At 61.1% G+C, this 27525-nt stretch overlaps 4 protein-coding genes across 4 annotated transcripts; 2 read left to right on the top strand and 2 right to left on the bottom strand.

Annotated features, from left to right (window-relative positions):
* The first annotated feature begins 1174 nt into the window (after positions 1–1174).
* On the top strand, positions 1175–5663 carry MFAP4 (microfibril associated protein 4). Its single transcript, XM_061444140.1, has 6 exons — positions 1175–1221; positions 1811–1877; positions 3486–3646; positions 3764–3860; positions 4436–4618; positions 5404–5663. Exons 1-6 carry the CDS (start codon positions 1216–1218, stop codon positions 5649–5651), a joined length of 762 nt encoding a protein of 253 aa, XP_061300124.1. The 5' UTR covers positions 1175–1215; the 3' UTR covers positions 5652–5663.
* A 972-nt stretch (positions 5664–6635) lies between these two features.
* Positions 6636–8790, bottom strand: CDIPT (CDP-diacylglycerol--inositol 3-phosphatidyltransferase). The gene is made up of 6 exons (XM_061444141.1): positions 8718–8790; positions 8506–8640; positions 7673–7826; positions 7348–7429; positions 7056–7137; positions 6636–6787 (listed from the first exon to the last, which is right to left on the bottom strand). The coding sequence occupies exons 1-6, from the start codon at positions 8761–8763 to the stop codon at positions 6636–6638; spliced, it is 651 nt and encodes a 216-aa protein (XP_061300125.1). The 5' UTR covers positions 8764–8790.
* A 2577-nt stretch (positions 8791–11367) lies between these two features.
* On the bottom strand, positions 11368–15053 carry LOC133264209 (serine/threonine-protein kinase TAO2-like). The gene is made up of 12 exons (XM_061444143.1): positions 14849–15053; positions 14655–14779; positions 13895–13966; positions 13707–13808; positions 13213–13258; positions 13041–13137; positions 12739–12852; positions 12564–12655; positions 12380–12473; positions 11973–12054; positions 11782–11862; positions 11368–11517 (listed from the first exon to the last, which is right to left on the bottom strand). Exons 2-12 carry the CDS (start codon positions 14772–14774, stop codon positions 11368–11370), a joined length of 1050 nt encoding a protein of 349 aa, XP_061300127.1. The 5' UTR covers positions 14775–14779; positions 14849–15053.
* Positions 15054–16553: 1500 nt separating this feature from the next.
* On the top strand, positions 16554–27147 carry LOC133264208 (serine protease 33-like). The gene is made up of 9 exons (XM_061444142.1): positions 16554–16629; positions 16842–16874; positions 19009–19183; positions 19932–20206; positions 22390–22553; positions 24221–24443; positions 24659–24809; positions 26356–26474; positions 26975–27147. The coding sequence occupies exons 1-9, from the start codon at positions 16554–16556 to the stop codon at positions 27145–27147; spliced, it is 1389 nt and encodes a 462-aa protein (XP_061300126.1).
* Positions 27148–27525: the final 378 nt, after the last annotated feature.

Genomic DNA, 27525 nt, shown 5'->3' with positions numbered 1-27525 from the left:
CTCAAAAAGTCCCTTTTTATCCTCAAAAAGTCCTTTTTTTTTCCCCTCAGGAAACCGCCAAATCTCCCATTTCCCCCCTCATACTTCCCACTTTTCCCCTCTCAAAACCCCCTTTTTCCCCACCCCCCCCTTTTCCCCTCAAACCCCCCTCGATCCCATTTTTCCCTCCCAAAACCCCTATTTCCCAATCCCCTTTTCCCCAAACCCCCCTTTTTTTTTCCCTCCAAACCCCCATTTCCCCCCCTCAGACGCCTTTTCCCCCCTCAGACCCCGCCATTTCCCCTCAGGAACCCGCATCCCCCACCCCATCCAACGGCCACTAACGGTCTTTAACGGTCCTTACCGCTCGTTAACGGTCCTCAACGCCCGCTCCGGGGCCTTCACCGGCTCCGATGGGGCCCAACGAGCTCCGTCCGCGGCGGCCGAGGCCCGAACAACCGGAACGCGGAGCGACGCCACGCGACGCCGCCTCCTCTTCCGGCCGACAAGCCGGACTGCCCTGCCGCGCGCAGGGCGCATGCGCGGGCCCCCTCCTTGCCGCGCAACGCACGCCGGGAAACGCAGTTCTTTATGCGCCCCTCCCCGTTGACCGCCAAGGGGAGTCGGACTACAACTCCCAGGGTGCCCCGCGCGCGGCCGCCATCTTGTGGCTCCTCCAGCGGCGGCTCGCCCGCGGTGCACGCCGGGAGTTGCATTCCACGTTCCGTTCTACCCTACGGGGAGACGCCGTAAAGAACTCCACTTCCCGGCGTGCCTTGCGCGCGGCCGCCATCTTGTGAGCGGGAGCGCGGCCAGGCAGTCGGGCCCTACGGATGGGCGGGGCTAACGCCATAGGCCCCATAGAGGGGCGGGGGTGAGGCCAAAGGCCCTATAGATGGGCGGGGCTAAGGGCACAGGCCCTATAGGTGGGCGGGGCTAAGGGTAAGGCCCCTATAGAGGGCACAAAGCGAGGCTATTTCCCCCACATAGGGGCAGGTTTGAGGGCACGGACCCTATAGATCGGTGGGGCTCAGCCTAAAGGCCCTACAGAGGCGCGGGTTTGAAGGCCCTATAGCGGGGATTCCATAGGGTGTTTCCCTATAGAGAGGCCGGGCTCGGGCTCCTTGCCCTATAAAGGGGCGGGCCCAAGGCTCTTTCCCCCTATAGGGGCCCCCATTGTTCCCAGCGCCCCTATAGGGGCCCCTTCCCGCTCCATCCAGAGCAGCTCCGGCCGCCATGGAGGTAACCGGGACCCCCACCCCCCCCATAGGGCTCTATAGGGGCCCCTATAGGGTCCTGACCCCCCCCATAGCCTCTAACCCCCCATATACCCCTTCAGCCCCCTTATACGGCCCTTACAGAGCCCTCCAAGCCCCTCCCCGCATCCCTCCGTGCTCCATAACCTGCCCTATATGGCCCCATAGCCCCTGTATGGCCCCTATATGGCCCCAGTATAGCCCCTATAGGGACCCAGGGCCCCTCCAAAACCCCACACAACCTCTGAGCCCCACATATAGCTCCTGCTCCCCCCCCCCCCCCCATACAGCCCCTATATGGTCCCATAGCTCCTATATACCCCTATATGGCCCCTATATGGCCCCATAGCCCCTATATACCCCCCACATACTCCCCATATATCCCCTATATGGCCCCATAGCCCCTATATACCTCCTATATACCTCCTATATGACCCTTTACAGCCCCTGTATGACCCCATAGCCCCCATATACCCCTATATACCCCCTATATGACCCTATATACCCCTCATATGACCCTATATACCCCCCATATGCCCCTCTATGACCCCATACGGCCCCTGTGTGCCCCCCAGGTGCTGGCTGTGGCTGTCCTGGTGGCACTGGTGGTGCTGGGAGAGGGGCAGCCCATTGACCCCCACGGTGAGCAGCGGGGGGACGGTATGGATGGAGGGGATGGAGGGGATATAGGGGATATATGGGCTACACGGGATACATGGGATATATGGGATATGGGATGTATGGGGTATATGGAATATACAGGATATAGGGATGTGGGATGTATGGGATACACGGGGTATATGGGATAAGCGGGATATACGGGGTGTAGGAACATGGGATACATGGGGTATATAGAATATATGGGATATAGGGATATGGGGTAGATGGGATACACGGGGTATATGGACTCTATGGGCTCCATTGGGCACCATTGACTCCATTGGGTTCCATTGGGCTCCATTGGGCTCCATAGGGCTCCATTGACTCCATTGGGATCCATGGGGCTCCATAGGGATCCATTGGGCTCCATTGACTCCATTGGGATCCATTGGGCTCCATAGGGCTCCATTGACTCCATTGGGATCCATAGGGCTCCAAAGGGCTCCATAGGGCTCCATAGGGATCCATTGGGCTCCATTGACTCCATTGGAATCCATAGGGATCCATAGGGATCCATTGGGCTCCATTGACTCCATTGGGATCCATAGGGATCCATAGGGATCCATTGGGACCCATAGGCCTCCATAGGGACTCATAGGGCTCCATCGGGACCCATAGGGACCCATAGGCCTCCATAGGGACCCATAGGGCTCCCTAGGGACCCATAGGGACCCATAGGCCTCCATAGGGACCCATAGGGCTCCCTAGGGACCCACTGACTCCATAGGGACCCATAGGCCTCCCTAGGGACCCACTGACTCCATAGGGCTCCATAGGGACCCATAGGGACCCATAGGGCTCCATAAGGACCCATAGGCCTCCATAGGGACCCATAGGGCTCCATAGGGACCCATAGGGCTCCATAAGGACCCCGTAGGCCTCCATAGGGACCCATAGGCCTCCATAGGGACCCATAGGGCTCCATAGGGACCCATAGGGACCCATAGGGCTCCATAGGGACCCATAGGCCTCCATAGGGACCCATAGGGCTCCATAGGGACCCATAGGGCTCCATAAGGACCCGTAGGCCTCCATAGGGACCCATAGGCCTCCATAGGGACCCATAGGGCTCCATAGGGACCCATAGGGACCCATAGGGCTCCATAGGGACCCATAGGCCTCCATAGGGACCCATAGGGCTCCATAGGGACCCATAGGGCTCCATAAGGACCCATAGGCCTCCATAAGGACCCATAGGGCTCCATAGGGACCCATAGGGCTCCATAAGGACCCGTAGGCCTCCATAGGGACCCATAGGGCTCCATAAGGACCCATAGGCCTCCATAGGGACCCATAGGCCTCCATAGGGACCCATAGGGCTCCATAAGGACCCATAGGCCTCCATAGGGACCCATAGGCCTCCATAAGGACCCATAGGCCTCCATAGGGCTCCATAGGGACCCATAGGGCTCCATAAGGACCCATATGCCTCCATAGGGACCCATAGGGCTCCATAAGGACCCATAGGCCTCCATAGGGACCCATAGGGCTCCATAGGGACCCATAGGGCTCCATAAGGACCCATAGGGCTCCATAGGGCTCCATAGGGCTCCCTCGGGACCCCACTGACTCCCCTCTCCCCCCCCGCAGCCCCCCCCGGGTCGTGCCCGCCGCTGCCCCCCCGGGACTGCCAGGACGTGCACGCGCGGGGCGCGCGCTCCGACGGCGTCCACCTGATCTACCCTGCAGGGGGCGCCGCCGCGCCCGTGCCCGTCTACTGCGACATGAGCACGGAGGGGCACGTCTGGACGGTACCACCCCCCCGCACAACGGCGCCCCCTGGCGGCCCGGAGGGACTGCTAGCACGCCCCCGTGTGGCTGCCCCACAGCGCCCCACAGCGCCCTACGGCTGCCCCCTCCCGTTGCAGGTGTTCCAGAAGCGCTTCAACGGCTCCGTGAGCTTCTTCCGCGGCTGGGATGACTACAAGAGGGGCTTCGGGAGGGCCGACGGCGAGTACTGGCTGGGTGAGCGCCACAGGGACCTATAGGGGCCCGCAGACCCCACTCTGCCCCATAACCTACACCGTGTCCCGCACCATAGACCCCCAGAGCCGCCCATAGCGCACGTAGACCCCCATAGGCGCCCATAGCCCCCTATAGACCCCCATAGACCCCCCATAGACCCCCATAGACCCTCCTAGAACCCTCGTAGGCCCCCCTAGAACCCCCATAGCTCCCCCATAGCCGCCCACAATCCCCCATTAACCCCCATAGCCCCTCATAGCCCCCAAACCCTCTATTTCCCCCATAGACCACCATATTCCCCGATAGCCCCCCCATGGACCCCCACAGACCCCACATACACCCCCCATAGACACCCATAGAGACCCCATAGCCCCCCATAGTCCACCATAGCCCCCAACAGCCCCCCCATAGACCCCCATACGCCCCACATACACTCCCCATAGACCCCTCATAGCCCCCCTGTAGCCCATCATAGCCCCCCATAGACCCCCCATAGCCCCCTGTAGCCCTCCTGTAGACCCCCATAGCCCCCCCGTAGCCCCCACGGCCCCCCCTATCCCCTCTGTCCCCCCTAGGCCTGCAGACCCTGCACCTGCTGACCCTGCAGGCCCCCTACGAGCTGCGCGTGGAGCTCGAGGACTTCCAGAACAATTCGGCCGCCGCCACCTACGGCTCCTTCGCGCTGGCGCCGGGCGCCGTGAGCGCCGAGGAGGACGGGTACAGCCTGCACGTGCAGGGCTTCCGCGACGGGGGCGCAGGTACGGCCGCGGGACCCACGCTTGGGGGGCAGGCACATAGAGCCACGTTTATGGGGCTGAGCCCATAGGGAGCCATGCCTATGGGGAAAGAGGCATAAATGGGGTATGGGGCGGGACCCACACTTATGGGACAGGGTGCAGCAATGGAGGATGAGACCCATAGAGGTCCCATAGCATGACCCACACTTGAGGGGTGAGAGACACACACAGAGGCAGGACCCAGAGATGGGGCTGAGATCCATGGAGACCCCTGGAGCGGGGCCTACTCTTCTAGAGAACCTATAGAGCCCCACACTTATAGGGCAGGACACACACTTACGGGGCAGAACCCATAGAGCCCCCCACTTATGGGTCAGAACCCCCAATTATGGGTCAGAACCCCCACTTATGGGGCAGCACTCTTATAGATCAGGACCCCACTTATGCATCAGGCCCCATAGAGCCCCCCACTTATGGGTCAGAACCCCCAATTATGGGTCAGAACCCCCACTTATGGGGCAGCACTCTTATAGATCAGGACCCCACTTATGCATCAGGCCCCATAGAGCCCCCCACTTATCGGTCAGAACCCCCAATTATGGGGCAGCACTCTCGTAGCTCAGGACCGCCCCCTTATGCGTCAGGCCCCATAAAGCCCCCTACTTATGGGTCAGAACCCCCAATTATGGGTCAGAACCCCCACTTATGGGGCAGCACTCTCATAGCTCAGGACCCCCCGTTATGGGTCAGGCCCCATAGAGCCCCCCCCGTATGGGTCAGCCCCACACCGCCGCCGCTGCCCGCAGGGGACGCCCTGAGCTACCACCACGGGCAGAAGTTCTCCACGTTCGACCGGGACCAGGACCTGTTCGCCCAGAGCTGCGCCGCGCTCTCCTCGGGGGCCTGGTGGTTCCGCAGCTGCCACCTCTCCAACCTCAACGGCTTCTACCTGGGGGGGGCGCACCTCTCCTACGGCAACGGCCTCAACTGGGCGCGCTGGAAGGGCTTCCACTACTCGCTCAAGCGCAGCGAGATGAAGATCCGCCGCCTCTGACGGCGCCCCACAGCGCCCCCCAACACCGCCCCCTGCTGCTGGTGCAACCAAACAGCGCCCCCTGCTGCTGACATCGCCAAACAGCGCCCCCTGCTGTTTGTACCGCCAAAGAGCGCCCCCTGCTGCTGGCACCGCCAAACAGCGCCCCCTGCTGTTCACACCGCCAAACAGCGCCCCCTACCTCTTGCACCGCCAAACAGCGCCCCCTGCTGTTCACATCGCCAAACAGCGCCCCCTGCCGCTGGTGCAACCAAACAGCGCCCCCTGCTGCTGACATCGCCAAACAGCGCCACCTGCTGCTGACACCGCCAAACAGCGCCCCCTGCTGTTCACACCGCCAAACAGCGCCCCCTACCTCTTGCACCGCCAAACAGCGCCCCCTGCTGTTCACACCGCCAAACAGCGCCCCCTACCTCTTGCACCGCCAAACAGCGCCCCCTGCTGTTCGTACCGCCAAAGAGCGCCCCCTGCTGCTGACACCGCCAAACAGCGCCCCCTGCTGTTTGTACCGCCAAAGAGCGCCCCCTACGGCTTGCGCCGCCAAGCAGCGCCCCCTGCTGGCACACAGAGCACACACACCTCTCACAGATGGCGTGACGTCATATTAAATACACGTGTTGATTGGCTGAGTGAGGAGGGGTGGGGTCAATGGGGTCCATGGGGGTCTATAGGGCAGGGGGGACTCCACTGCCCCCCATTGCCACCACTCAGACACCGCGCATGGGCAGCACCACTTTAATGGGGGGGTCCTGCATGGTCCTTGGGGGGGAGGTCCAAGGGGGGGTCTGGGGTCCCTGAGGGGGTTTGAGTCCATGGAGTGGGGTGTGGGGTTTGGAAGGAGCTGGGGGAGGTTTTAGGGCCTTTTTTGGTGTTTCCAGGGTGGTTTTGCCCATTTTTGGCTGTTTCCGGGGTGTTTTTTCCCGTTTCTGGCTGTTCCCGGGGTGGTTTTGCCCGTTTCTGCCGGTTTTCAGCCCGTTCCAGCTCTCACTGCCCCTTGGCGCGCTCAGCCCGGTCAATCGCTGCCAGCCTCCGCGCCGCCCCCCCGAGCTGCACCAGGTTCAGGGCCCCTTTGAGCAGGGCCAAGGGGGCCGTGACCCAGAGCCCGGCCCGGAACAGCCCTGGCCCCCCCGGCAAAACTGCAGGGGGCAAAGACACCATCAGAGACCCCCTTAGACCAGTATAAACCCCACATGGCACAGTATAGACCCCCAGTATAGCCCAGTGACCCCCCCAGTATAGCCCAGTCCATCCCATTCCCCTCCCAGTCCATTCCAGTTTATCAGATCCCATTCCCCCTCATTCCCCCCCCATTCCCCCCCAATTCACCCCCATTCCCACCCCATTCTCCCTCATTCCCATCCCATTCCCCCCCATTCCCACCCCATTCCCCCGCCCCGTGCTCACCGGCCGGCCCCTCCCCGAAGTGCAGCAGGTAAAGGCACCCATAGAACCCCTCATTGCCCGCACAGAGCAGGAACAGCAGCGCCTGGGGGGGACGGGGACACAATGGGGAGTGAGGGGGCCTCTGGAAGCCCCTCCCACCCCTTTAAGCTGCTCCCACCCTTTAAGCCCCTCCCACCCCTCTAAACTCCGATTTAAGCCCCTCCCGCTTTTTAACCCCCTCCCACCCCTTTAAGCCCCTCCCCCCCTATTCAAGCCCCTCCCACCCTTCAAGCCCCTCCCCTTACCCTCTCACCTTGGAGCTGTAGTACAGCCTCAGCACGGGGTGCGTCGTCCCCCCCACTGCCTTGTGGCTCCGCCCCCCCTCCAGGGTGGTGCTGCGGAAGGGGGCGGGGTCAGCGCGGGAAACGCCCACCCCATCCCCTCCTCCTTATTGGCTGCACGTGCCAGAAAGCCCAGCCCCCTAAGGAGCAGGCTCCGCCCCCTGCTGGGGCAAAGCCCCTTTATCCCCTCCCTCCCGTTAACCCCCTCCCTCCTTTAAGCCCCTCGCTCCCATTAAGCCCCTCCCTCCCTTAAGCTCCTCCCTCCTTTAAGCCCCTCCCCCCCGAAGCCCCGCCCACCAGTGCATGTGCAGCCAATGGCTGGCCACGTCCAGGGCCATGCTGAGCTGGAAGAGGGGCGCGGCCGTGGGGTAGAGCAGGGCCAGGTTGAGGAGCAGGCACATGGAGGAGAGCCGGTCCGTGAGCATGTCCAGCATGGCGCCGAGCCGCGAGCCTGCGGGACCCACCGCGAGGGGCGCTATGGGGCAGGGAACAGCCCCTATGGGGCGCTAGGGGGCAGGGAACCCCCCCCATGGGGTGCTATGGGGCAGGGAACCCCCTCTATGGGGTGCTGGGGGGCATGGAATCCCTCCTATGGAGTGCTATGGGGCAGGGAACCCCCCCTGTGGGGTGCTGGGGGGCACGGAACCCCTCCTATGGAGTGCTATGGGGCACGGAACCCCCCTACGGGGCTCTAGGGGGCACAAAACCCCCCATGGGGTGCTATGGGGCAGGCAATCCCCTCTATGTGGCAGGGAAACCTCTCTATAGGGCAGGGAATCTCTTCTGTGGGGCAGAGAATCCACTCTATGGGGCAGGAAACCCCTCTGTGGGGCAGGGAACCCCTCTATGTGGCAGGGAAACCTCTCTATAGGGCAGGGAATCTCTTCTGTGGGGCAGAGAATCCCCTCTATGGGGCAGGAAACCCCTCTGTGGGGCAGGGAACCCCTCTGTGGAGCAAGGAAACCCCTCTATGGGGGATGGCAGCAGGGATGGACACGCCCACTTGTGGGGCAGGACGCACAGTGGGGAGCTGTGGGGCTGGGACATGCTGTCGGGAAGAGCACACCCATGTGGGGCATGGACCCTCCCACCCCCCCAAGCCCCTCCCACCCCCCCAAGCCCCGCCCCACCCTGCCCCAGCGCGCGCGCCGCGTGCCCGTCCACGGCGTCCAGGAGGCCGCTGAGGCCGTAGCAGGCCGCGGCGGGGCCCGGCGCCGTCGGCATCAGGTAGAAGGAGGCTGCGGCCAAGGCGATGCGGAAGTACCCTGAGGGGCGGAGCGGCCGTCAGCCCCGCCCCCCACGGACGCTCCCGTTTCCCTCCCCCGCCCGTTTAAACGCTCACCGATAACGTTGGGCACGAAGAGGAAGACGTTGTCGCCGCCCGCCATCGCGCGGCGCCTTTAAGAGCGAGCGGAAGGAAGTCGCGCTTAGTCCCGCCCCTTCCCCCCCCTCAACGCTTCAGCCAATCAGAGAGGGGGAAAGCGGAAGAGGACCAATCAGCGCGGAGTAAGGGGGGGGGGAATGGGCCAATGGCGGAGGTTCCGGTTCCGGGCAGAGCGGAGTTGCCATGGCGACGCGGGCCTTGGGTATTGATTAATAACGGCGATAATTGATTAATGGATTCATTGATTAATTAACGGGTTAATTAATGAAGGGGTTCATTGATTAATTAACGGGTTCATTAATGAAGGGGTTCATTGATTAATTAACGGGTTCATTAATGAAGGGGTTCATTGATTAATTAACGGGTTCATTAATGGTTTCATTAATTAACGGGTTCATTAATGAAGGGTTTCATTGATTAACTAACAGGTTCATTAATGAAAGGGTTCATTGATTAATTAACGGGTTAACTAATGAAGGGATTCATTGATTAATTAATGCGTTAACTAATGAAGGGATTAATTGATTAACTAATGGGTTAACTAATGAAGGGATTAATTAACGGGTTAACTAATGAAGGGATTCATTAATTAATGGGTTAACGAAAGAATTCATTGACTAATTAACAGGTTAATTAATGAAGGAGCTAATTAATTAAAGGGTTAATAAATGAAGGGGTTCATTGATTCATTAACAGATTAAGCAATGAAAGAATTCACTAATTAACGGGTTAATTAATGGTTAATCAATTAATGGGTGAATTAATGAAGGGGTTCACTGATTTATTAAAGGGTTAATAGTCCCTCCTTCCCCCCCTCCACCTAATGAGGGCTGTAATTAACACTGGTACTTAACGATGTTGCTAAGCACCCATTGGCTGCCTCCCAAATGACATCAGCACCTCCCCCCACCCCCGCCCACTCAAAAAGAGGCAAAATCGTTTTTTTTTGACATTTGTGTTCTTTTTTTTAAATAAACACCATGAAAATAAAGTTAATTCAAGGCAAAAGCAACGAAACCCCCCAAAATGACCCAAAGTCCCCCCCGAAATGACCCCAACCCCCCCAAAAGCTGATGGAAAATGACCATAAACGATGAAAATCGAATAAAACGACCCCAAAAGGTCCCAAATTGATGGGAAATGGCCCCAAAAAGCCTTTGGGCGGGGGGTCCCTGACCCCCACTTGGGAGAGCCCAATGTTATGGGGGGGGTCAAAACCCCCATACGGGTCCATGGGGGGCGGGGGGTCCCCCCATCACCAACGTGGGGGTCCCAGGCCCCATTATACGGGGTGGCCCCCCCCCCTTGTAGTGCCTATAATGGTCCCGCCCTCGGCTGCGTGGCCCCGCCCCTCCTCCCCTGTGGGCGTGGCCTGGGGATGCGGCTGGGCCTATGGGAGGCCACAACCCCCCTCTTGACCCCGCCCCCCGCCAGCGCCTGCCCCAACCTCGCCGCCCATTGGGCCAGCAGGCGCAGGGGGCGTGGCCGGGGGCGGCGGGGCGTGGCCGGGGGCGGCGGGGCGTGGCCTCGGCCCTGCCTGTAGGAGGCGATGGGCAGGCGGGAGCGGAAGGCGGTCTTGCGGGCCCGCGGGAAGAGGCGGAAGAGGCGGCGCTCCGAGAGGACGCCCCAATGGAAGAGCAGGGAGAACACGGGGGGGGGCAGCCCCAGAGCGAGGCGGAGCCAGAGCCGGGGGAGCCCCGCCCCGCCCATCAAGCCCCGCCCCCTCCCCAGCACCCCCACGAGGTAAAGGGGGAGGAAGAGCCATGGGGAGACCCAGAGCTGGGCGGCCAGGACCAAGACCGGGACGTGCAGGGGGGGGGGCACCCCAAATTGGGGCCAAACGGGGCCAAAGCGGGGCAGGGCCAAGGTCAAGGTGAGGGTCAAGGTCAAGGGGAGGAGGGAGGGCGGGAACCAGGAGGAGGAGGAGTTGGTGCCCCTCCCCCACAGCGGGAGGGGGAAGGGAAGGGGGGGGAGGAAGAGGAGGAGGAGGGGGGGGAGGAGGAGGAGGAAGAGGAGGGAGGGGGGGAAGGGGAGGGGGGAGGGAGGGCGAGGGGAGGGGCTTGAAGGGGGGAGGGGGCCATGGGAGGGGGAGGGGCTTGAAGGGTGGGAGGGGGGTGTGGAGGGGGCGGGGCTTAAAGAGGGTGAAGAGCCAATGGATTGGGAGGGGCTTGAAGAGTGGGAGGGGGAGGGGTCACTGGAAGGGTGGGAGGGGCCATGGGAGGGGGAGGAGTCAACGGAGGGGGCAGGGCTTAAAGGGGAGGAGTAGCCAATGGGCGTGGAAGGGGAGGAGGCAACGGAGTGGGAGGGACTTAAAGAGGGGGTGGAGCCATTGGAAGGGGAGGGGCTTAAAGAGGGGGTGGAGCTTAAGGACAGGGAGGGGCTTAAAGTGAGGGTGGGGCCAGGGGAGGGCTTTGGAGGAGGGGAAGGGGAGGGGGTGAGGAAGGGGGAGGGGGTGAAGGGGGGGGGGCAGTGCTGCTGCCGCCATTCCCGGGCTCCGGAATGCCGCCGGGGGAGGCCCGGATCTGGCTCCTGTGGGAGAAGGGAGGGAGCCATGGGGTGGGGGGCACCCACAGATGGGGCTGTGGGGTGCTCCATCCCATTGGGCCCCTCAACTCACAGCCAATTGGTGGAAAATGGAGCTGGGGGAGGAGCCTGTGTCCTGCTCGGCCAATGGGGAGCTGTCTTCTTCCTCCTCCTCCTCCTCCTCGTCCTCATCCTGGTCCAGGCTGGAGCTGGAGCTGCTGCTGGGCTCCAGGGCCTGGAGAGGACACACTGGGTGCTACTGAGTGCAATACGGGCCCATAGGGTGCTATAGGGACCCATAGGGTCAAAGAGGGTGCTATAGGGTCCCATAGAGTGCCCATAGACAGACATAAGAGTGCTACAGAGTCCCATAGGGTGCTGTAGGGTCCCATAGGGTGCTGTAGGGTCCCATAGGGTGCCATAGGGTGCTGTAGGGTCCCATGGGGCGCCATAGGGTGCTATAGGGTGTCATAGGGTGCCATAGGGTGCTGTCACAGACCTGTCTCCGCGCTGGGTCCCGGCAGCGCCGCAGCAGCTCTGGCAGCACCCATGGGGGCAGCGCCCGGGTCACGAACCCATGCTGGGGGCGGGGCCACATCAGACCACGCCCCCTTCAAGACCCGCCGTTCCCAGATTCCCCCTTAGCCCCACCCCCTCCTCGACCCCCGCCCTCCCCTGTGACATCACCACCTGGATGATGACGTCAGAGCTGGGCCGGGCCAATGGCGCCTTCTGCAGGCAGGAGGAGACGAAGGAGCAGAACAAGTCCGACCTATGGGGGAGCCGCGGCGTCTGTGGGGCAGCCCTATGAAAGCTATGGGGCAGCCCCACACCCCCTCTGGGTCACCCCATAGAACCTATGGGGCAACCTCACATCCCCTTTGGGTCACCCCATAGAACCTATGGGGCAGCCCCACATTCCCTCTTTGTCACCACATAGAATCTATGAGGCAGCCCCATGGAAGCTATGGGGCAGCCCGCACCCTCTTTGAGTCACCCCATAGAATCTATTGTGCAGCCCCATTGAAGCTATGGGGCAGCCCCACGCCCCCTCTGGATCACCCCATAGAATCGATGGGGCAGCCCCACAGACTCACCAGTGCCGGGGCTGCAGCGCGGGCGCTGGTTCCTGTGCGATGCGGTAGAGGGCGCTCATCGCGTTCAGGTTGAACAGCGGCGGCCTCCGCTCCGCTAGGGGGCGATGGGGGACAGCGCTATGGGGCAGCCCCACAAGTGCCCCCCAGCCCCACAAGTGCCCCCCGCTCCACAAGTGCCCCATACCCAGCTCAATGCAGGTGATGCCCAGGGACCACACATCGGCTTTGCCATCATACAGCCCCTCGTCCATGGCCAGGATCACTTCCGGCGCCATCCTACGGGGCAGGATGTGGGGCAGGGCTATGGGGCAGCGCTATGGGGCAGGACGTGGGGCCACACTATGGGGCAGCCTCCTTACCAGTATGGCGTCCCCACGAAGGAATTGGCGGGGGCCGAGGTGGAGGCGGAGCCAAAGTCCCCCAGCTTGACCAATCCTGGCGCAGTCAGGAGGATGTTCCCGGCCTTCACGTCCCTGTGGGGCAGGGCTATGGGGTGAGCTATGGGGCTGGGTGATGGGTCCCACTATAGGGCAGGGCTATGGGGTGAGCTATGGGGCTGAACAATGGGTCCTGCTATGGGGCTTGATTACGGGTCCCGCTATGGGGCTGGACGATGGGTACCGCTATGGGGCTGGGTGACGGGTCCCGCTATGGGGCTGACCTGTGGATGACGCTGTGCATGTGGAGGTAGCGCAGCCCCTGCAGTGCCCCATGGACGATGGCTGCGATCTCCAGCTCCTGCAGCGGCTGCTGGTGCTCTATGGGGCAGAGATGTGGGGCAGAGGGATGCTATAGGGCTGCCCCATAGCCCTGCCCCATAGCGCTGCACTCACCCTCCAGCAGGTCCGAGGCGGAGCCCACGCAACGCTCCATCACCAGCTGCGGGCACAGGATCAGGCTCTGCCCCATAAGTGGGGCCATGGGGCGGTTCCTGCCCCACATAAATGCATCCCCAGATGCTGGGTGTGGGGCTTGTAGCCCATAAGTGACACCTGAACCACATATATGGGGCCCAACGTCCCCCTGCCCCACACCTATGGGTCCCCAACCCCCACTTATGGGCCCCAGCACCCCCCATAACCCCACCTATGGCTTCGACCCCCCATCTATGGGTCCCAGTATCGCCCTGCCCCACATCTATGGGTCCAAACCCCCCCTGAAGCCCCCACTTACGGGGCCAACCCAGCCCCACATCTGTGGGGCTCAATACCCACCAACCCCAATTTATGGGGCCAAACACCCCCGTGCGCCCCCATAGAGTCCCCAAACCCCCACTCCTGGGTCCAATCTATGGGGCCAGCCCCACATGTGTGGGGCTGGGGCTCACCCAGGCTGTGCGGCCCCAGAGGAAGCAGCCCCGGTACTGGACGGTGTTGGGGTGGCGCAGACGCCGCAGCAGAGACACCTCCTTGACGATGTCCAGCCACTTCTATGGGGCAGAGAGGGAGGCTATGGGGCTGGCTGTGGGGCAGAGGGGAGGCTATGGGTCAGGGGGCTCCGCCCCCTCGGCCTCACCTCATTGGCCTGTTTCCCGCTGTAGTTCATCTTCTTGATGGCCACAACCTCGGACGTGCGCAGGTCCCGGGCCTGCAACAGGGACCCAGACATGTGGGGCAGGACCCACTGATGTGGGGCACGGGGCTCATATGGGACAATGGGCCCTATAGATGTGGGTCAGGTGGCTGCTGAACCCCATAAAGATGGGGCAGGGGCATGCCAGGCCAAATATCTATGGGGCATGATGGTCTCTGACCCCCTTCTATGGGGCACCGGGCCCATAGGGGATATTGGGACCCATAGATGTGCGGCCCAACACCCCCTGCCCCACATCCATGGGTCCCCAACACCCCCTGCCCCACATCCATGGGTCTCTGGGCCTTGACCCCTCTCTGCCCCAAATCTATGGGGCCAAACACCCCCCTGCCCCACACCTATAGGGCCCAAACCCCCACGTATGGGTCCTGCCCTACATCTAAGGGGCCCAAATCCCCACTTATGGGTCCTGCCCCACATCTATGGGGCATAACACCCCCCTGCCCCCCTTCCATAGGTCCAAACAGCCCATAAATGGTCATCTATGGGGCCCAAACCCCCACTTCTGGGTCCTGTCCCACATCTATGGGCCCCAACACCCCTCTGCCCCACATCCATAGGTTCAAACAGCCCATAAACGCTCATCTATGGGGCCCAAACCCCTTTTCATGGGTCCTGCCCCACACCTATGGGGCCCAACCCCCCCCTTGTGGGTCCTGCCCCACATCTCTGGGGCACTCACGTAGTAGACGGCTCCGAAGCTGCCGTGCCCGATCTCCCGCAGGTCCCCGAAGCGCTTCTCGGGATCTTCCTTGAGGAACAACTCGGCTCCATTGGGATCAATGGGGCCGGACGGCATCATGGGACCTACGGGACCCACAGATTCTATGGGGCTGCCCCATAAGTGCCCCACAGCCGCCCCTTGCCGCCCCTCACCGCTCCTTGGGCCCGGTCCGGCTCCGGCGGGTCCCGGCGCCCCCCCCCCGGCGGCTGCAGGTCCGGGGGGGGGCCGCGGCCTCCCCCGAGGCGGCTCCTTCAGTCGTGGCCGCTGCGGGGACCCGGGGAGGCCGAATCTGAGCCCAAATCGAGGCCGAGGCCTCAAACCGGGGCCTAGGCCGCAACCAGAGCCACCGCCTCCCCGCAGCCAAGATGGCGGCCGCGGGCTGAGGGGAAGCGGAGGCGCCGGCGAGGAGGCGGGGCTAAGGGAGGGCTCAGCCAGTCAGCGCGCGGGGCGGGCGAAGAGGGGCGTGGTGATTGGCTGGAGGAGGGCGGGAAGAGGGGTGAGAGTCACGCCCCTGTCGCCTAGGCAACGCGGGTAGGGGGCGTGGCTTACCCTGCGCATGGCAACGCCTCCATCTAGCTCCGCGTCTCCATGGCAACGCCCCCTCCCGTCCCTCTCCGCGCATGCTCAGTAGCGGGGGCGGCGGGAACCGGAGCAAGATGGCGGCCGCGGGCTGAGGGGAAGCGGCTCCGGTTAATGGGGATCTGTTGGGGTCTGTGGGGATCCAGTGGGGGCTAATGGGGTTCTATGGGTGCCAATTGGGTCTGTGGGGTGTCTGGGGGGGGTCTAAAGGGGGTTTAATGGGGGTCTGTGGAGGTTCAATGTGGATCTAAGAGGCACTGGGGGGGTTAATGGCATCCATGGGGCATCTATAGGGCGTCTATGGGCCCTTGACCCCCTCCTCCCCATAACCCCCCTTTTCGCCCCTAAAGAACACCTGAAAATGCCCCCAAACAACCCAAAATCACCCCCAAAACCTAAAAATGCCACCAAAACTCTTCAAAATGCCCTCAGAACGCCTCCAAACGCCCCAAACCCGACAAAAACGGGGTTCTGGGGGGCGTTTGAAGCGCTTTTATAGCGTTGGGGGGGGTTAAAGGAGCCCCCCTCATAGTCAAGGCCCTCCCATTGGCCCGCCGCGTCCCTTGTGCGCCCCGTCTGCTCCTCCCTATTAGCTGCCCGCCCGGCCCTTGCCCCGCTCTGATTGGCTGGCGGTGGGGTTGTGGTACCCGGATGTTGCCGCGGGGGTTGCTGGGGGCTGTAGTTCATGGGGCGGGGGGGGGGGGACACGGGAGCCGGGCGGGGCCATAGGGGTTAAAAGGGGAACGAGGGACGGCGTGGACACGGAGACCTATAGAGACCCACAGAGACCTATAGAGACACATAGGGACCTATAGAGATCCACAGAGCCTCCCTCCGGACCCACAGGTACATTCTGGGACCCATAGAGACCTATAGAAACCCACAGACCCTCCCCTTAGACCCACAGGGACAGCCTGGGACCCGTAGAGATCACCCCCCGGACCCATAGAATCCCATAGGGACCATAGGGGATATCCTGGGACCCATAGGGACCCATAGGGACATCCTGGGACCCATAGAGAATCCCCTGGACCCATAGAGACCTATAGGGACCCATAGGGATATGCTGGGACCCATAGATATCCCCCCCCCCGGAGCCATAGGGACCCATAGGGACATCCTGGGACCCATATGGGACCTATAGAGACCCATAGTGAACACCTCCCCAGACCCATAGGGACCCTATAGGGACCCATAGACCCCCCCAAAAGACCCCTATAGCCCCATAGGCACCCCATAGCCCCCCATAACCCCCTTTGCCCCCCCCAGCACTGCCCCATGGCCCGTCACGCCTTAACACGCTTCAACACGCTCAGACATGCCACCACCGCCCTATGGCTGCTGCTGCTCGCATGTAAGTGTGGGGGGGCACACGCATGGGGGGGCACACGCATGGGACACACATGGGACCCACAAGTGCCCCCCCCCATGCCCTGGGGAGGGGGAACCGCGTCCGGGTGTGCCCCATAGAACTGGTCCGGCCGGTTCCATGGGGCTCAATGGGGCGGAAATGGGGGGGGGCACCCCAAAAGCTGCTTCACCCCCTTTTTGACACACCCCCCCCAGGTGGAGCTGGTGTGGCTGAGGAGGGGGATGAAGGTAAGGGGGGCCTATGGGGTGTCTATGGGGTGCTAAAGGCCACCCCTCACTTCCCCCATGTCCCCACTTCCCCCTATGGCGCAACCCCATCGCCAACGGTCCTGACCTCAAGGGGATGCTGGGTCCCATAGAACCTCTACATAACCCTCAATATAACCTCATATACCGCCCCATAACCCCCATATAATACCCGTGTACCCCCGTATAACCCAATGTATCCCATATAACTCCATATACCCCATTTAATGCCCATGTATCTCTATATAACCCCATATGCAGCCCATACAACCGCCATATAATGCTCATATAAGCTCCTACAGACCCTACTGTATACCCCATACACACCCTATATACCCTGCTAGAGACCCTATATAAGCCACTGCAGACCCTATATACCCCGTACAGACCCTGTATACCCCCATATAGACCCTATATACTCCCATACCGACCTAATATACCCCGTACAGACCCTATATAAGCCCCACAGGGCTCCTATATCCCTCACACGCACCCTATATACCTCATACAAACCACCATATACCCCCCATACACACCCTATACCCACCATAAGGCCCCTATACCCCCCTTACCCACCCTATACCCCCCATAGGACTTCTATAACCCCATACCCACCCTGTACCCCCCTTACCCCCCCATACCCCCTGATAGGACCCCTATAACCCCATAGCCACCCTGTACCCCCCTTACCCACCCTAATACCCCCCATAGGACCCCTATAACCCCCTTACCCACCCTATACCCCCCATAGGACCCCTATAACCCCCTCACCCACCCTATACCCCCCATAGGACCCCTATAACCCCATACCCACCCTATACCCACCATAGGACTCCTATATCCCCCATACCCACCCTATACCCCCCATAGGACCCCTATAACCCCATAGCCACCCTGTACCCCCCATAGGACCCCTATAACCCCATAGCCACCCTGTACCCCCCTTACCCACCCTATACCCCCCATAGGACCCCTATAACCCCATAGCCACCCTGTATCCCCCTTACCCACCCTATACCCTCCATAGGACTCCTATAACCCCATTCCCACCCTATACCCCCCATAGGACTCCTATAACCCCATTCCCACCCTATACCCCCCATAGGACTCCTATATCCCCCATACACACCCTATACCCCCCATAGGACCCCTATAATCCCATAGCCACCCTGTATCCCCCATACGCACCCTATACCCCCCATAGGACCCCTATAACCCCATACCCACCCTATACCCCCCATAGGACTCCTATATCCCCCATACCCACCCTATACCCCCCATAGGATCCCTATAACCCCATAGCCACCCTGTACCCCCCATAGGACCCTTATAACCCCATACCCACCCTATACCCCCCATAGGACCCCTATAACCCCATAGCCACCCTATACTCCCTATAGGACCCCTATAACCCCATAGCCACCCTGTATCCCCCTTACCCACCCTATACCCCCCATAGGACCCCTATAACCCCATAGCCACCCTATACCCCCCATAGGACCCCTATAACCCCATAGCCACCCTGTATCCCCCTTACCCACCCTATACCCCCCATAGGACACCTATATCCCCCATACCCACCCTATACCCCCCATAGGACCCCTATAACCCCATACCCACCCTGTACCCCCCATAGGACCCCTATATCCCCCATACCCACCCTATACCCCCCATAGGACCCCTATAACCTCATACCCACCCTATACCCCCCATAGGACCCCTATATCCCCATACCCACCCTATACCCCCCATAGGACCCCTATAACCCCATACCCACCCTGTACCCCCCATAGGACCCCTATATCCCCTATACCCCCCATAGGACCCCTATAACCCCATACCCACCCTCTACCCCCCATAGGACCCCTATAACCCCATACCCACCCTATACCCCCCATAGGACCCCTATAACCCCATACCCACCCTATATCCCCCATAGGACCCCTATAACCCCATACCCACCCTATACCCCCCATAGGACCCCTATAACCCCATACCCACCCTGTACCCCCCATAGGACCCCTATAACCCCATACCCACCCTATACCCCCCATAGGACCCCTATAACCCCATAGCCACCCTGTACCCCCCTTACCCCCCCTATGTCCCCCCACAGACCCCCTGCCCCCGTGCGGGCTCTCGCAGGCGCGGGGCCGTGTTGTGGGGGGCAAGGGGGCGGCGCCGGGGGCCTGGCCCTGGCAGGTGAGCCTGGAGCTGGGGGGACAGCACCGCTGCGGGGGGACCCTGCTCAGCCCCCACTGGGTGCTCAGCGCCGCCCACTGCTTCCAGGGGTAAATGGGGGTTATATGGGGGTATGGGGTTATATTGGGGTCTATGGGGGGGTATGGGGGTTATATGGGGGGTGTGCGATTATATTGGGGTCTATGGGGGTTATATGGGGGGATATGGGCTTATATGGGGGGGATATGGGGGATATGGGGTTATAAGGGGGGATATGGGGGTTATATGGGGGGATATGGGGGTTATACGGGGGGTATGGGGGGATATGGGGGGGATACGGGGGTCTATGGGGGGGATATGGGGTTATATGGGGGTATGGGGCTGTTATAAGGGGATATGGAGGGCTATTGGGGGGATGTAAGGAGTTATAGGGGGGATATGGAGGGATATAAGGGGCTATGGGTCCCCATAGGCACTATAGGTCCCCATAGCTGCTATAGGTCCCCCCTAGATGCTATAGGTCCCCCCAGATGCTATAGCCCCGCTATAGGCCCCGCTATAGGCCCCATAGGACCCGCCTGGATGCTATAGGTCCCCCCTAGATGCTATAGGTCCCCCCTAGATGCTATAGCCCCGCTATAGGCCCCATAGACCCCCATAGGACCCCCATAGCTGCTATAGGTTCCGCCTAGATGCTATAGGTCCCCCCTAGATGCTATAGCCCCGCTATAGGCCCCATAGACCCCCATAGGACCCCCATAGCTGCTATAGGTTCCGCCTGGATGCTATAGGTCCCCCCTAGATGCTATAGGTCCCCCCTAGATGCTATAGCCCCACTATAGGCTCATGTCCCCGCAGCGCCCCCGGTGCAGGCTCCCCCGGCTCTTGGCGGGCCGTGCTGGGCCGGGCACGGCTGTCGGCGGGGGGGGGGCAGGAGCTGGCCGTGGGCCGCGTGCTCCGGCACCCCCGGTACCGCCGCGTGCGGGGGGGCCACGACCTGGCCCTGCTGCGCCTGCGCTCCCCCGCGCGCCTCGGCCCCGGCGTCGGCACCCTCTGCCTGCCCCCCCCCGGCCTGCGCCTGCCCTATGGGGCACAGTGCTGGGTGACCGGGTGGGGCCATGTGGCCGAGAACGGTGAGAGGGGTATGGGGGGGCTTGGGGGGCTATCGGGGTCAATGGAGGTCAATGGGGTGTCTGTGGGGGTCTATGGGTGTCAGTGCGGTCAATGGGGGTCTATTGGGGTCAATGGAGGTCAATGGGGTGTCTGTGGGGGCCTATGGGGTGTCTGTGGGGGTCTATGGGTGTCAGTGCGGTCAATGGGGGTCTATTGGGGTCAATGGAGGTCAATGGGGTGTCTGTGGGGGCCTATGGGGTGTCTATGGGGGCCTATGAGTGTCAATGCGGTCAATGGGGGTCTATTGGGGTCAATGGAGGTCAATGGGGGTCTATGGGGTGTCTGTGGGGGTCTATGGGTGTCAATGCGGTCAATGGGGGTCTATTGGGGTCAATGGAGGTCAATGGGGTGTCTGTGGGGGCCTATGGGGTGTCTATGGGGGCCTATGAGTGTCAATGTGGTCAATGGGGGTCTATTGGGGTCAATGGAGGTCAATGGGGTGTCTATGGGGTGTCTGTGGGGGCCTATGCGTGTCAATGCAATCAGTGGGGGTCTGTTGGGGTCAATGCAGTCAATGGGGGGCTATCGGGATCAATGGAGGTCAATGGGGTGTCTGTGGGGGCCTATGGGGTGTCTATGGGGGCCTATGGGTGTCAATGCGGTCAATGGGGGTCTATTGGGGTCAATGGAGGTCAGTGGGGGTCTATGGGGTGTCTGTGGGGGCCTATGGGTGTCAATGCAATCAATGGGGGTCTATTGGGGTTAATGGAGGTCAATGGAGGTCAATGCAGTGTCTGTGGGGGGCCTATGGGTGTCAATGCAGTCAATGGAGGTCAGTGAGGTGTCTGTGGGGACCTATGGGGTGTTTGTGGGGGCCTATGGGTGTCAATGCGGTCAATGGGGGTCTATTGGGGTCAATGGAGGTCAATGGGGTGTCTATGGGGGCCTATGGGGTGTTTGTGGGGGCCTGTGGGTGTCAATGCTGTCAATGGGGGTCTATTGGGGTCAATGGAGGTCAATGGGGTGTCTATGGGGGCCTATGGGCTGTTTGTGGGGGCCTGTGGGTGTCAATGCTGTCAATGGGCGTCTGTTGGGGTCAATGCAGTCAATGGGGGTCTATGGGGTGTCTGTGGGGGCTATGGGTGTCAATGCAGTCAATGGGGGTCTGTTGGGGTCAATGGAGTTCAATGGGGGTCTATGGGGTGTCTGTGGGGGCCTATGGGTGTCAATGCAGTCAATGGGGGTCTGTTGGGGTCAATGGAGGCCTATGGGGTCAATGGAGGTCAATGGGGGTCTAGGGGGTCTATTTGGGTTAGTGGGGGTCTATTGGGGTATATGAGGTCTATCAGGGTCAGTGGGGGTCAATGGAGTCAACGGGGCTCTATTGGCATCTGTTGGGGTCTATGGGGCTCTATTGGGTTCTATAGGAGTCAATGAGGCTTTATTGAGCTCTATGGGGCTCTATTGGGGTCTATGAGGTCTATTGGGATCAGCAGGGGTCAATGGGGTTAATGGGGCTCTATTGGGTTTATGGGGTCTATTGGGATCAGTGGGGGTCTATTGGGGTCTATGGGTCCCTATATGTCCCTGTACGTGTCTCACTGTCCCCATGTGTCCCTGTACGTGTCTCACTGTCCCTATATGTCCCTGTACGTGTCTCACTGTCCCCATGTGTCCCTGTACGTGTCTCACTGTCCCCATGTGTCCCTGTACGTGTCTCACTGTCCCTATATGTCCCTGTACGTGTCTCACTGTCCCTATATGTCCCTGTACGTGTCTCACTGTCCCTATATGTCCCTGTACGTGTCTCACTGTCCCCATGTGTCCCTGTACGTGTCTCACTGTCCCCATGTGTCCCTGTACGTGTCTCACTGTCCCCATGTGTCCCTGTACGTGTCTCACTGTCCCTATATGTCCCTGTACGTGTCTCACCACTCCCCATGTGTCCCTGTACGTGTCTCACTGTCCCTATATGTCCCTGTACGTGTCTCACTGTCCCTATATGTCCCTGTACGTGTCTCACTGTCCCTATATGTCCCTGTACGTGTCTCACTGTCCCCATGTGTCCCTGTACGTGTCTCACTGTCCCTATATGTCCCTGTACGTGTCTCACTGTCCCTATATGTCCCTGTACGTGTCTCACTGTCCCTATATGTCCCTGTACGTGTCTCCCTGCTGTCCCCGTACCCCGTCCCTCCCGCAGTGTCTCTGCCGGCCGGGGCCCCGCTGCAGGAGGTGGCGCTGGCGCTGCTCAGCCCGGACACCTGCAACTGCCTCTACTCGGGGCTGCGCCGGAGGGCGCTGGCGAGGCCGGCCCGGCCCAGCATGGTGTGTGCGGGGGGGGCCGCGGGCAAGGGCGCCTGCCAGGTAACCGAGCCCTGGGGAGCCCTATGGAGCCCTATGGGGAGCCTATGGGAGCACTATGGGGGCCCTATGGGAGACTATGGGAAGCTATGGAGCCCTATGGGAGCCCTATGGGGAGCCTATGGGAGCACTATGGGGGCCCTAAGGGAGACTATGGGAGGCTATGGAGCCCTATGGGGGCCCTATGGGAGCCTATGGAGCCCTATAGAGCACTATGGAGCCCTATGGGAGCCTATGGAGCCCTATGGGGAGCCTATGGGAGCACTATGGGGGCCCTATGGGAGACTATGGGAGCCCTATGGGAGCCTATGGAGCCCCATGGGGGCCCTATGGGAGCCTATGGGAGCCTATGGAGCCCTATGGGAGCCCTATGGGAGACTATGGGAGGCTATGGAGCCCTATGGGAGCCCTATGGGGAGCCTATGGGAGCACTATGGGAGCCCTATGGGAGACTATGGGAGGCTATGGAGCCGTATGGGGGCCCTATGGGAGCACTATGGGAGCCTATGGAGCCCTATAGAGCACTATGGAGCCCTATGGGAGCCTATGGAGCCCTATGGGGGCCTATGGAGCCCTATGGGAGCCTATGGGGGGATATAGGGATGTCATTCTGTGTTCCTCTGTATAGCCGTTTATGGGTCTATATGTTGTGTAGAGCTGGATGTGCCCTATAACATTGTTTATACCCCTATATGACCCCATACCTGATTCTATATCCTCTGACCCCATACCTGACTCCATATCCCCTATATGACCCCATGCCTGACCCCATATCCCCTATCTGACCCCTATCTGACCCTGACTCTATATGACCTCATATAACCCTCATCTGACCCCTATATGACCTCTGTATAATCTCTGCATGATCTCTATGTGACTCTATATGACCTCTATATAACCCCATACCTGACCCCCATATGACCCTATATGACCCTTATCTGACCCATATGTGACCTTATATGACCCCTACCTGACCCATGTCTGACCCCTACCTGACCTCTATGTGACCCCACCTGACCCCTACCTGACCTCTATGTGACCCGTCTGACCCCTACCTGATCTCTATGTGACCCCACCTGACCCCTATCTGACCTCTATGTGACCCCACCTGACCCCTACCTGACCTCTATGTGACCCCTGTCTGACCCCTACCTGGCCTCTATGTGACCCCACCTGACCCCTACCTGACCTCTATGTGACCCCTGTCTGACCCCTACCTGACTTCTATGTGACCTCACCTGACCCCTACCTGACCTCTATGTGACCCGTCTGACCCCTACCTGACCTCTATGTGACCCCACCTGACCCCTACCTGACCTCTATGTGACCCCACCTGACCCCTACCTGACCTCTATGTGACCCCACCCTATCTGACCTCTATGTGACCCCACCTGACCCCTACCTGACCTCTATGTGACCCCTGTCTGACCCCTATCTGATCTCTATGTGACCCCACCTGACCCCTACCTGACCTCTATGTGACCCCTGTCTGACCCCTACCTGACCTCTATGTGACCCCACCTGACCCCTACCTGACCTCTATGTGACCCCTACCTGACCTCTATGTGACCCCACCTGACCCCTATGTGACCCCTGTCTGACCCCTACCTGGCCTCTGTGACCCCCACCTGACCCCTGCATGACCCCTCGGGTGCCGCTGTCTCCCACAGGCGGACTCGGGGGGCCCCATCCAGTGCCGGGGGGGCTCCGGGCGCTGGTTCCAGGCGGGGGTGCTGAGCTTCGCCGTGGGCTGCGCCCGCCCGGGGCTGCCGGTGCTGGGCACGGCGCTGGGCGCCCACACGCGGTGGCTGCGGCGCCACCTCCCCCCCGGCGCCTTCCTCCAGCCCCACGACGCCGCCACCGAGCCCCACAGCGAGGAGGGGCTGTGCCTGGGTAAGGGCAGCCGCGGCCCGTAACTGGGACCCATAGAGCTGTGGGGCGCCCCATAGAACCCTGTATGTCCCCCTCATAGAGCTATGGGGCGCTCCATAGACCCCTCTGTGTGTGTGTCCCCATCATAGAGCTATGGGGTGCCCCACAGACCCCTCTGTGTGTCCCCCCATAGGGCTATGGGGCGCCCCATAGACCCCTGTGTGTCCCCCCCGCAGGGTGCGGGATGTGGGGCGGCCCCGCTTTGGCGCCCCCTAGCGGCGCGGCGTGGCCCTGGTCCGTGGCGCTGCTGCGGGGGGGGCGGCCCCAGTGCTGGGGGGCGCTGATAGCGGAGAGCTGGGTGCTGAGCGCCGCGCACTGCTTCATCGGGTGAGTGCCCCCCTGCCGGCCCACAGGGACCCATGGGGACCCATAGAGACCCATAGGGACCCCATAGAAACCCATAGAAACCCATAGAGACCCATAGGGACCCCATAGAAACCCATAGAGACCCATAGGGACCCCATAGAAACCCATAGAGACCCATAGCATCCCTATAGCTCTACCCTATAGAACCCCCATAGCATCCCCATAGCGGTGCCCCATAACCCCCCCTTTCTCTCCCCCCCCCCCCTTCCCTTCCAGCCACCAAGACCCGGCCGAGTGGGAGGTGCTCCCGTTGGCGCTGGCCGCGAGCGACAACGTCACCGCTGACGTCACCGCTGACCCCGCCCCCTCCCGCCCCAACGTCACCAGGCTCCATCTCCACGGGGCCTACGTGGGACCGGGACGGGGCCGGGACGCGGCGCTGCTGCGCGTGGAGCCCGCGCTGGGGCTGAGCGCGGCGCTGAGGCCCCTCTGTGCCCCCTATGGGGACCACAGCGCCCCCCCCGGGACCCGCTGCTGGGCGCTGCTGGGGGACTACGGTGAGACCCATAGAGACCATAGGGACCATAGAGACACATAGGGACCATAGAGATACATAGGGACCATAGAGACCATAGGGACCATAGAGACACATAGGGAGCATAGAGATACATAGGGACCATAGAGACCATAGGGACCATAGAGACACATAGGGAGCATAGAGAGACATAGGGACCATAGAGACCATAGGGACCATAGAGACACATAGGGACCCATAGGGACACATAGGGACCATAGGGACCATAGAGACACATAGGGAGCATAGAGAGACATAGGGACCATAGAGACACATAGGGAGCATAGAGACCATAGGGACCATAGAGACCATAGGGAGCATAGAGACACATAGGGACCATAGAGACCATAGGGACCATAGAGACCATAGGGACACATAGAGACACATAGGGACCATAGAGAGACATAGGGAGCATAGAGACCATAAGGACACATAGAGACACATAGGGACCATAGAGACCATAGGGACCATAGGGACACATAGGGACCATAGAGAGACATAGGGACCATAGAGACACATAGGGACCATAGAGACACATAGGGAGCATAGGGACCATAGAGACACATAGGGAGCATAGAGACACATAGGGAGCATAGAGACACATAGGGACCCATAGAGACACATAGGGACCCCATAGAGACACATAGGGACCATAGAGACACATAGGGACACATAGAGACACATAGGGACACATAGAGCCTATGGGGTGAGACCCATAGAGCCTATATGGGGGGACCCATAGATTCTATATATTCTATGGAGTGAGCCCCATAGACCCCATAGATCCTATGGAGCCCCATAGACCCCATAAATCCTATGGGGTGAGACCTATAGAGCCCTATGGGAGGGAGTGTGTCCCCATTTCCCCATAGACCCCATTGCCCCTATTGACCCCATTGCCCCATAGCCCCCATTGCCCCTATTGAACCCATTGCCCCATAGCCTCCATTGCCCTGTTGCCCCCATTGACCCCATTGCCCCCCCTGTGAGCAGGCTCCCCCAGCCCCATGGATGTGCTCAGTGTGGAGGTGTCTCTGCCGGAACCCTGCGAGACCCCGACCCCCAACGACACCGTTTGTGTCACCGTGCTCGAGGGCAACAGCACCCGGCAGGTCTGTGGGGGGCCATTGGGTGCCTATGGGGCCATTCGGGGGCCTATGGGGCCGTTGGGGGCCATTGGGTGCCTGTGGGGCCGTTCAGGGGCCTATGGGGCCATTGGGTGCCATTGGGTGCCCATGGGGCCATTGGGGGCCACTGGGGGCCATTGGGTCTCTATGGGGTCATGGGGAGCCATTGGGGTCCTTATGTTCCTTATGGGGTCCCTTTGGGGTCTCTTTGGAGTCCCCAGGACCCATTTGGGCTGCCTTAGCCTGGTTTTGGTCTATTTTGGGCTGCTTTATGCTGTTCCAGGCTATTTTGGGGGGGGGGGTTCAGTTGTTTGGGGGCTGTTTTGGGGCTATCTCGGGCAGTTTGGGGCTGGTTTGGGCCTATTTGGGGCCGTTTGGGGGCTATTATGGGGCTATTTCGGACTGTTTTGGGGCTGTTTTGGGTCTATTTCGGGCTGTTTTGGGTCTATTTGAAGCCCCCCCCCCCCCCCCCCCCCCCCCCGCAGGCACTTGGTGGCTCCCCGTTGGCGTGTGTGGAGCGCGGGGTCTGGTTCCTGCTGGGCACGGCCACGACCACTGCGGCGGGGGGGGGAGTTGGGGGGGGCCGGCTCCGGTTCACCAGCGCCCCCCCCCTGGAGCGCTGGGTCAGCGGCATCACCAGGGAGGCCTACTTCAATGAGCCCCCCCCCGACCCCCGGGAGGAGGAGGAGGAGGAAGAGGAGGATGAAGGGGATGGGGATGAATGGGATGAAGGGGATGCTTTGGACGAGCCCATCCCCACCATGGGGGGCGCCAGCGCCACCGAGGACCCAGAGGCACTGAGGGACCCCCACCCCATGGAGGACCCCTTGGGAGACACCATGGGGAACCCCGTACCCGGTGAGGGGGGGGGGCTCCGGCCTGGCCTGACCCCCCCTACCTTGGGGGGTGCTTGGGTTTAAGGGGTCACACACACGGGACAGAGCAATAAATGGTGATGGGCAGCACTTGGGGGGCTCCAGATCCGTTGGGGGGGGGGGGGGACACGACCCACTTTGGGGGCAAAAAGGACCCCAAT

Source organism: Pezoporus flaviventris, unplaced genomic scaffold (assembly GCF_033815535.1).
Source record: "Pezoporus flaviventris isolate CSIRO_AGI_PZ_B2104156 unplaced genomic scaffold, CSIRO_AGI_Pfla_v1 ptg000711l, whole genome shotgun sequence".
Classification (NCBI taxonomy): domain Eukaryota; kingdom Metazoa; phylum Chordata; class Aves; order Psittaciformes; family Psittacidae; genus Pezoporus; species Pezoporus flaviventris.
Note: the sequence above shows the minus strand (reverse complement) of the source record. Positions and strands in the feature narration are given on the sequence as shown.